The sequence below is a fragment of the Raphanus sativus genome, unplaced genomic scaffold (genome assembly GCF_000801105.2).
Source record: "Raphanus sativus cultivar WK10039 unplaced genomic scaffold, ASM80110v3 Scaffold3507, whole genome shotgun sequence".
Lineage (NCBI taxonomy): Eukaryota > Viridiplantae > Streptophyta > Magnoliopsida > Brassicales > Brassicaceae > Raphanus > Raphanus sativus.
This window is the reverse complement of record NW_026618813.1, coordinates 1-10741: the sequence shown is the minus strand read 5'-3', so window position 1 is coordinate 10741 and position 10741 is coordinate 1. Positions and strand designations below refer to the sequence as shown.

Below are 10741 nucleotides of genomic sequence, written 5' to 3'. Positions count from 1 at the left end.
ACAACACTGCGCAGGTAATCTCCGGTCCAAGTTTTTTTTACATTTTAGGGACAAACCAGAGGAATCTATTCTATTTTAAAAAAAAAAATTGTTGTGAAACAGATAGTGGCGCAACACAGTTGGAGAAATTTTGTAAAGTCGAAGAAGAACAGCAAAGGTCTAAAATTTGACATGTATAGTGAGAATGTTCCTTCCAAACTCAAAGGTGATACCTTGATTCCTGGGGAGCTTTATTTCTTAACCAAGGACAAAACTGACTATGCTTGGTACACCACTAGGTAGGTAACTTCTTTCACAAGCAACATATTTTTCTTTTTTTTATTTTATTTTATTTCGATGCCTTTTGATTCCATAAATGAATACGAATACAGCATAAAGATTAAAGAAGATGACTTGCCAGACAAGAAAGGTGTTAAGACGATACTGAGAGTAGCGAGTCTTGGTCACGCGGCTATCGTTTACGTTAATGGAGAATACGTAGGGAATAAGCATGGAAGCCACGAAATGAAGAGCTTCGTTTTCAAAAAACCGGTTAAACTTAAACCTGGAGATAACCACATTTCTATATTGGGTGTACTAACCGGATTCCCTGTGAGTATTTATTTATAGGAAACATTTGTTCAAAAAAAAAAAAAAAAAGGAAACATTATTCAAGAATATTTGAGAGAGTGTGTGTATATCATCTTGTGACACCAAATGTGGATTTTCTTAAAATAATAATAATTACAGGACAGTGGATCATACATGGAGAAGAGGTTTGCCGGTCCACGTGGTGCTTCCATCATCGGTTTGAAGTCGGGAGAGCGTGATTTAACTGAGAATAATCACTGGGGACATCTGGTACGTACGTGTTACGTGTATATTAATATATATTGTCAAAATGATAGTAATGTATCTGTGACAAAAGACAATGTCTTGGTAGTTTACAAAAAAAAAAAAGACAATGTCTTGGTTTGTTGATGTATAATGAAACCGGTTTGTTCTTGAAGGCCGGTTTAGAAGGTGAAAAGAAAGAGGTGTACGCAGAAAAAGGATCCAAGAATGTCAAATGGGTGAAAAATGGTGAACGCAAGCCTCTTACGTGGTACAAGGTACACACACCCTACTACACATCAACTTAGAAAAACATTAATTGTCTTGTAACTAAATGTTTTTTGTCATAAAATCTTTATATATATATATATATAATGGATTTATTATTTACAGACTTACTTTGAGACACCAGAGGGAGAGAACACGGTTGCGATTAGAATGAAGGGAATGGGAAAAGGATTGATTTGGGTGAATGGGATTGGGATAGGGAGATACTGGATGTCTTTCCTTTCTCCTATTGGACAGCCAACTCAATCCGAGTAAGTTCTCTAGAGGAGCTGGTGCCCTGTGACTTGATAGAGAAAATTTGTGATGGTAACATATCTATAATACAGGTATCATATACCAAGAACTTTCATGAAGAAAAAGGAGAAGAATATGCTTGTCATTTTTGAAGAAGAACCAGGTGTGAAACTTGAAGCTATTGATTTCGTGTTAGTGAATAGAGACACCATATGTAGTTTCGTGGAAGAGAATTATCCAGCTTCAGTGAAATATTGGAAGAGAGAAGGGCCTAATATAGTTCCAAGAAACAAAGATATGAGGTTGAAGTCACTCATCAAGTGTCCTCCTGAGAAACAGATTGTATCCGTAGAATTTGCAAGTTTTGGAGATCCCACAGGAACTTGTGGAAATTTCACAATGGGAAAATGCTCTGCATCCAAGTCCAAAGAAGTGGTGGAAAAGGTAATGCGGTGATAGAAGTAGTTTTAGGATATATTATTTTGGTTGATTTTAACTAAAGTGAGTTTTGTGTCACAGAAATGTTTGGGAAAGAGTCGTTGTTCAATAGTAGTAGAAAGAGAGACATTTGAAGACAAAAAGTGTCCAGAGATAGTTAAGACGTTGGCAGTGCAAGTGAAGTGTGAGAAGAAACAAGGAAATGAGCAGAAAAGTGATGATGAAGAGGAAGACGATGATGAAGAAGAAGAAGAAAAGGAAAGGGAGGGAAAGAATCAAGATTTAAAAGATAGGGAAAAGCAAAAGCAAGATCATTAATTAAACAAGAGTTGCTATCTCTTTGAGTTTTGATCTAATCTAAATAAAATTTCACTTTGTGAAGCAAGCTGAAATGAAATGTTGAGTTTACTTATAGCTTGTGTTTTTTATTTGTTTCTCTATTTTGTGTTCTTTTTGTTTCTGCGTTGGGGACTAGATAAGGCCACCAGCAACGGTAAAAACATATGAATCTTTAGCTCAAAAAAATTAGTACAAAATGATGTAGGTCCCACTTTTTTTTTGTTTTGGTGCCTATAAAACCTCTTCCATTCTTTCGGTAAGGATCAATCTTCTAGAGGGACGTTACTGTGCGCGGAGCTTCAAAACCTGTGATTGATTATCTTTTTTTTTTTTTAAGTTGAAAAAAATAATATAAAAATACATGGGTTATAGAGCCAACATAATATCACAATTGCTGCTGCTCTAATATAACTCTAGCTTTTGCTCTCGTTGATTGTTTGTTGTTCCTTTTTAAGCATAAGTATTTTCGTTTTAAGAGTGAAAGAAGAGCCTCAACTCTGAATTAACTTTTATTATTTAGTCTAAAATATGTTTACACTAAAATTATTTTGAAATTAGCATTTTGACATTAATAAATTATTATTTCATAAAAATTTATAAATTTTTACTTAGATTTGTATTAAAATTTTACAATAATAATAAACAAAAAGTTTGATAAACATTTAAAAAACTTTAAAGCTTCAACACAAAACATAACTTGAAATAATAATTTATTAATGTCAAAATGCTAATTTCAAAATAATTTTAGTGTAAACATATTTTAGACTAAATAATAAAAGTTAATATATTTAAAATTAACATCAAACATATGATTAAATCAAAACAATGATATATTTATAATTTATTTATTAAATTCATCTGGATGGAAATAGAAATAAAGAAACGAGCATAAAATTCATTGAGATAATTCATCTATATGGTTTATTTGGATGGAAAAACGAACAGTTCCTAAAATCTAAATAAATCATTTAGATAAATCATATAAATAGAGATGAAAATGACAAATGGAGAAACAAATATCCCCAAAATTGAATCTTCAACAGTAATATATATAGATTTCACGTTGAACAATTCTGGTTAGATATCCGCTATATACTCGAATCTATCATCTCATCCAAAACTTAATTTGTCATAACTGATGATTTCCGTTGACGTGGTTTTGTGTATTTTTAATCTTTTCCTTTCTGTAAAAAAATAGTGGTTTTGTATAATATAATTTCATCACTGTCCTAGAAATTAGAGATATATAATAAAACTTAACATAATACATATTACATCTATGCTTATTTATATAAGTAGATATGTGTGATTGTTGTGACCATTTTTGTATCCTTTACCATTCACCAATTCCAACTTATTTTCACGTATTTGCAAGGGAACACGTCATAAAAGTATCTTACTCTGCTCAGAATAAAACCCATATTAGTTTACCGTGACATAATGCAGCGCTAGGATTAAAACACTTAAAAACAAATAACAACAAAAAGTGGAAGGTGAATCAAATCCCACGTCCCCAGTCACATATGAACCCTAAATAATACTAGTATTCAATTATCCAACTCATAAACATATCACTTACTCTAAGAAAATTACAAATTAATAACATATAGTACTATATATTATTATAAGGCATCTATAGTATACTTGACAAAAGAAAAAAAAAATTTGTTTTATCATCACACACCGCTCATTTTTTTACAATCCCATTAGATAAACACATATGTTAATTCTTTTACAAATATAGGTAAAGAATAATTCACCAGAACATAACTGTCTTTTTTACTTAAATATATATTTCCATGATGTTTAAAACGCTCTTTGTAAGTAGTGTCTTTTAGTTAGTTTTTGTGCAATATACTAGTTACGCTCTTTAATTTAATAAATTATAAAGAAAATAGAACAATAAATCAATTAATTAGGGTATTTGGTAAAAGTTAAAAAGTAATTTGAGGTTTGATTTGATTCAAATGAATATATCTTATGTTGCTGATTTGAAGAATCTTGGGCTCTAGCTGAGAACCTAGCCTTTTTTTTTTCAACTGCCCATCTTCATTAGATCAAGTGGTGATTCGACGAGCCGAGTCTCCGAAGAGCCCCTCCATCTGACCGGGTCTGATCTATATGGGAAAAGATGTAACCTCTCTTTTTTGCTTTTTTTGCTAGAACATCTGTCCGTCCATTCATGTTTCGGGGAATATGAGATAGTCTCACATCTTCAAAATCGTCTTGGAGATTCCGGAATATCCCGATCTCTGTCGTGAATGCTGGCCACTCCTCCGGTTTGTAATCATGTCCACCAGGTCCGTGCAGTCTGTCTCGAATCTTATCGTTGTTATCCTTATATTCCTCATACATGAAGCTGCCCCGAATAAACCTTCCATCTCAGCGTATAAAACTGACAGACTCTTGCTACATGCCCTTAATCCAAAGGATTCAGAGCCCATTTGGTCCTTGAAACTCCACCCTAAGCCACTAACACTACCATTATCAATCCATGAAGCATCAATTTGACAGATAGGGATTCGGGGTATACCTAGCCTTCTAGAAGAGCGCCATCATCATGCATGAAGTGAGTGGTTGTATAGATTTAAAAATTGAAATTCAACAACTCTCTCTTTTTCGTTTTTTCCATCTTTTTCAATAAACCATTATTAATTCAAATGTTCTCAAATTTTCCACCTAACTTACCAAATTTCACAATTTAGTTCAACTTTATGTTTAACACATATACAGTTACGCAAACATACAAGATAAATAATGTATTCTTCTACTATATACTACTGCCATCGTTTAACTGTGTTTCTTGCATCATAATCTCATCACTGTTACCAAAATACGATGGAAAGGACTAGTCTTATCAATTTATCATATTCTACAGAAAAATATACGTGATATATACGGTTAGCCGCTTAGCGCTATAATAACACTCCAGATATAAGGTTAAAATCCTTCCTACAATATTTTTTGTAACTCTTGGTTTTCAAGTCTGTCTAGTTTAAAATAACAAGAGGAGTCTGGTTAAAGAAAACCATGGTAAGTCAAGGTTCTAGAAGGCACATTCTTATTATATCCAAAAACTTTATATATCAGTATATAATATACACGCATATTCTGTTTGGTGGTTCTTGTTGTATATTTGTTTTTGTATACATATAAAAGAAGCATGACCATTATCACAATGGCCATCATTTGACAGAGATATTTAAAACAATATATTATGCAAGTTATACCATACCCACACATAATTAGTTATTTGGTAATGCTGTGTTTATCGAGTGATTGTAAATATGATTATATTATGAATTGGAAGAGTTTACATAATAAATTAGGGTTAAGATACTACCTCCATCCAAATATAAGATTTTTTAGATGTTTCACACATATTAAGAAATAATAAAAACACATTTTCTAATCAGTTGTATTTATTGTTTTATTCAACTTTTTTTAAAAAATTGTTGTAATTAAACCAATTCCCACTTACCAATATTCAAACCTCTTCCTTAACCATTCACATTTGTGAAAAGGTAAAATTGTTTTTACGCAAAAAATTGCATTTAAATAAATCATTATAAAAGTAACTGCAAATTAGTTAATTTATATCTTAAAGAAAAAAATATTAATGTACAAAATTCTTCTTTGTGGAATAAGATTAAAACTTAGAAAATCTTACTTTTATGAATGGATGTAGTATATATTATCATTTTCAAACAATAATTAGCCTGATGCAGTCTATATACTAGACAAAAAAGCTGTTGACCAGTATAAACCACACAGCCTATAGTTGACCTGCACTTGAACAATATTACTCATTAACTTTACCACCAACCTCCACAACTTATATTTTCCCTCCTCTTCATTATTGATTAGTTTATATTATAATATTATAATTAGGGCCAATTTCTGGCGGTAAAAACCATTAACAAACTTCCAGTCTACTGAATTTCAGATTTTTTATATATATAATTATTTCGTAGCATGAGATATGAAAATTGTTTTAAATGGAAATGAAAAATAAAAGAAAAATTGTTCGGTCTTATTTGAATATAAACGTATTATAAAGTAGAGAGTAACCAAGTGATTTTGGTCTAATGGTAAAGGGGTTCGGTTAGAGTTTCCACCACGAGTTCGATTCCATTTGGCCACCCGAAACACTTTAAGTGATAAAAAAACACGGATCTTGCGGACCTCGTGGTGATTAGTTCTTGGGTCTAGAAAGCATTTGGAATCACACTACAGTTATAAAAAAAACAGAGAGTATGTACAAACAAGAGACTTTTTAGCTCTACTAAATTGCTGTCATGGTTATTAAAAATAAAATTAATCAAAGACCATGATGCCATATATGTCAACCTTCTCACTAATTGTACCAAAACGAAAGGCCACCATACACTACTACTCATTCAAATCCATCCCACCAAACTCACATCTAGAAGCAATTATAAGTTCAACTCTCTCTCTCTCTCTCTAACATCTAGAAGCAATTGTATATATGTATCTGTGTGTATATATGCCTCTTTAGCTTTATGTAAAACCTTATATAAACTATACACACCAAAGCTTTGAACCTTCAACCTAAACCCAAAATCCAAGTGACCCACCAAATGCTTCAATCCTCTTCCACTAAACAAAAAAACAACTTACCCCCTTCATACCCTTTTAGCCTAAACCCTCGCTAAAAGCCAATCTTCGATATATATATAATAACAAGAACACACTTGATTAATTCATACCTCTTTATATATGTAAAATTTTCATATCAAGACATGAAGAAATAAAGATCTAACCTACAAAACAGAAATAAATAAAAAAGGCATGGGAAGGTCACCGTGTTGTGAGAAAGCTCACACAAACAAAGGAGCATGGACAAAAGAAGAGGACGAGAGGCTCGTAGCTTACATTAAAGCACATGGCGAAGGCTGCTGGAGATCTCTCCCCAAAGCCGCCGGCCTTCTCCGGTGTGGCAAAAGCTGCCGTCTTCGGTGGATCAACTATCTCCGGCCTGACCTTAAGCGTGGAAACTTCACTGAAGAAGAGGACGAGCTCATCATCAAGCTCCATAGCCTTCTTGGCAACAAGTGAGTATACTTAATTAATATATAGTCTCTAGAGATATAGTCTCTAGAGATATATATGCAAAAATAAAAATAAAACTAACTTGGAATTTCGATATCTAAGCTTGTAGATATATTATTTTTTGTTGATATATATATATAGATGGTCGCTTATTGCTGGGAGATTACCGGGAAGGACAGATAACGAGATAAAAAACTATTGGAACACACATATACGAAGGAAGCTTATAAACAGAGGGATTGATCCAACAACTCATAGACCAATCCAAGAATCATCAGCTTCTCAGGATTCTAAACCTATACACCTAGAAGAAATCACGAGTAACACCATTAATATCTCCTTTGCTTCTTCCTCTTCTACTCCAAAGATGGAAATATTCCAGGAAAGCACAAATTTTCCTGGAAAACAAGAGAAAATCTCAATGTTTACGTTCAAAGAAGAAAAAGACGAGTGTCCAGTAGAAGAGAAATGTCCAGATTTGAATCTTGAGCTCAGAATCAGTCTTCCTGATGTTGTTGATCATCGTCATCAAGGCTTGGTTGGAGAGGGAAAGATAACAACTCCACGCTGTTTCAAGTGCAGTTTACGGATGATAAACGGGATGGAGTGCAGATGCGGAAAAATGAGATGCGATGTAGTTGGAGGTAGCAACGGCAGTGGCAAGGAGAGTGACATGAGCAACGGGTTCGATTTTTTAGGGTTGGCTAAGAAAGAGACCTCCACTTGTCTTTTTGGTTTTAGAAGCTTGGAGATGAAATAATAATAATTGTCAAATTTAGCCAAGGCGCGTAACTGTACAAACTCTTTTTTGTGCCTAGAGAATTGATTCCATGGTAAATTCTTCATCACTTTGTATGACAAATTTTACTGTTTGATTTTATATATAGAACATTTTTTTTTGCTAAACATTTTTTTGAGATCGTATAGTATAATTTGTAAACATTCGATCATTTACAGATCAGATTTCATAGAGGAATCACCTAGAATTTGAGTTTCATAGTTTGAAACGATTAAATTGACGTATAGGGATTGTAGATCGATCTCTACTTTTTATGAGAGTATAAAAAAATTGTACAATTATATAATTTCTTATGGTTGAGAACTTGAGATTAGTTTATGTGGTACGTAAGAGGTTCGTTGCCCAAAAAACTAATTAACAATGTTGGAGACAAGCCAAATAAGGAGAAAAGTAATATGCTTCCATCACATAATAATCGGAGTATAAAGAGATGCTATTTTGTTAAGCTCTCTAATACAGGATTACGTCTCAAGAATGAAATGGAAATAAATCCAAGTAAGGTTTGCAGATAAGTTGTAGGAGAAAAAAATAATGTTAGATATAAGACCATCATTATTGGCGTATCTAAGGCCTGGTCCTTAGATTTTTTGGGTCGAAAATAAATGAAAAAGGCTAAAGAACGTTGCAAATGAACCTTAATTAAGGGATGTTTTGATTTGTCCCTAAAGCAATGTGGCGCATTGTTATTGGACCCCATTAATGTCTCTCTCTCTCCCTCGTCGCTGCGAAATCAATTCTGTTCCTCTTTCACTCTCGATCACTCCGCCTTCTCTCTTGAATCTCATATCAATCTCCTTCTCGTTTATGCAAAATCATCCTTTCGATTTCCCATTTTTGTGAGTGTTTTGTCGATTTCGTTTCCTATTCTCTGTTCGTGATCGATATTATTGTCTTCTCCCATTCTGTTCGTGATCAAAGGATGTATTGATGAGAAGTCTCTCACCGCCACAAAACCAGGCACTGGTTTGGTTATTGCTGCTAAAAAACTTAACCAAGATGGTTGGCAAGATCACCAGGAGTGGCTGGTATAAATTAAAATCCTAAAATAATAAGTAAAGTAACTTTTTGGTTTCTTGTGTGTTGTTGATGATCGTTATATGATTTTGCAGGCTGAAGTGAACTGCCTAGGCCATTTTTCTCATGGACACCTTGTGAAGCTGATAGGTTATTGCCTAGAGGATGAGCACTGTCTTCTTGTTTACGAATTCATGCCTCGTGGTAGCCTAGAGAATTATCTTTCTTTGCTAAGATACAAGGTAAGTCCTACCAATAATCAACAAATTATGAAAAGTCCTTCACTTTGTTCCTTAAACCAAAAATAATATTAGAAAATGCTAAGGACTCAAAACCAATAATGATGCTCTAAAAGGAAAATAAAAAAAACTATACGAACATAGAAAAGAAAACATAAATGAAGGAAGCAACAACCAATGGACCCTTTCTTCTACCAAACTCTATTTATTTCTCACTACCCATCTCCTTACCAACCTATATACCAACCTTTCCTCATATTTTGTCCACTTGCGATGCACATATACATACATAACTATATGCATGCATATGATATACACACATGCAAGATGTACACATACATGGATGCATGCATATTGAAAGGAAAATACGAGTTTCATTTAATGTAGCCACATGCTTGAAATTACAAGTTTTAAGAGTGGCTCGTAAATAAAATATTGTTCTATATCCTAATATCTTTATTATACCGGTTTTAGATATGTTCGTTAATCTCCACAAAACTTCGATAGAACCTGTTATCTCGTCTCAACTCCGAAAATAATAGATAATCATATATTGCTTTTTGTTGTTGTTACAAATATGGTTTACGTGATCGGTAACTTGCTGACAATACATATAACCATATTTTGTTTGACTGATACATATAACCGTATTTGCTACGGAATCAAAACGGATTAGCGATAGTTGCAATCTGCAGTTGATGTTTTGGTGATAACTGAAGTAGTACGGCACCAGATCCATTGTTCTACAGAAATAAATTATGGTATGTGTTTAAAGTTTGACCAATTGGCTGTAGTTCTCTAGTCGTGTAATAGGTCAAACATCGGTATATATGACCTCAGCCAATAAGACATCTTTAAAAGTTATGTATGATTACCAATTACAAACTGTGATTACTTTACTTTTTTTTTTTGAGAAAACTGTGATGACTTTACTTGCACTGGCGATTAAGCATGCATGCATGTGATATATCATTCTTGTAACATCCCTGTCCCGAGGATCATTTATAAACCGGTCTCTTTTCCGAATCATTCAAAAACTCTTTATTAAAATCAAGATAGTCTTACACAAAACCGAAACTTAACCCGAGGATAGGTTATCCAAAGACAAAAAAAAACTCAAATGGAAATAGTTCGAAAAGTAAAAGAACTTGAAAAACAACTGGCACCATACGGACTCCTACTCCTGCTCCCTCCCAGCCGTACCTGAAATGAAAGAGGGGGTGAGTACAGAATACTCAGTGAGGGCAGGCTCTAGGAACCCACGAACCCACTCAAGCCCAATAGCAGTCAACACAGTTACAAGTTAAGAAGTACTAAACCACACAGCAACCTACACAATCAATCAACCTAGACATAAGGACCTATAGCCGTTTACGGACGTCCCCCCACGTGCCGGCCTATCCTGGAAGGGGTGCCCTCTCTCGGGAAAACCGTCCCCCTCTCCAGCTTCCTAAATGGCTATCCGAGTTGCAGCACGTTGGCCCATCGGCGCTGTCCGCCCCTC

At 33.9% G+C, this 10741-nt stretch overlaps 2 protein-coding genes across 2 annotated transcripts; both read left to right on the top strand.

Annotated features, from left to right (window-relative positions):
* Positions 1–102: 102 nt before the first annotated feature.
* Positions 103–2144, top strand: LOC130506650 (beta-galactosidase 14-like; the record flags this gene model as incomplete). The annotated part of the gene is made up of 7 exons (XM_057001336.1): positions 103–278; positions 372–591; positions 730–840; positions 990–1091; positions 1207–1352; positions 1428–1779; positions 1855–2144. Coding segments are annotated over 7 exons (1344 nt in total), but the record flags the coding sequence as incomplete, so codon positions are not given.
* Positions 2145–6653: 4509 nt separating this feature from the next.
* Positions 6654–8093, top strand: LOC130506649 (transcription repressor MYB4-like). The gene is made up of 2 exons (XM_057001335.1): positions 6654–7187; positions 7327–8093. The coding sequence occupies exons 1-2, from the start codon at positions 6925–6927 to the stop codon at positions 7943–7945; spliced, it is 882 nt and encodes a 293-aa protein (XP_056857315.1). The 5' UTR covers positions 6654–6924; the 3' UTR covers positions 7946–8093.
* The last annotated feature ends 2648 nt before the right edge of the window (positions 8094–10741 follow it).

Excerpts from the sequence above, each read along its gene's own strand:
- LOC130506649 (XM_057001335.1), top strand. The coding sequence starts at position 6,925 with ATGGGAAGGTCACCGTGTTGTGAGAAAGCTCACACAAACAAAGGAGCA. Across the intron at positions 7,188-7,326 it reads CATAGCCTTCTTGGCAACAA|ATGGTCGCTTATTGCTGGGA; the intron begins GTGAGTATACTT and ends ATATATATATAG.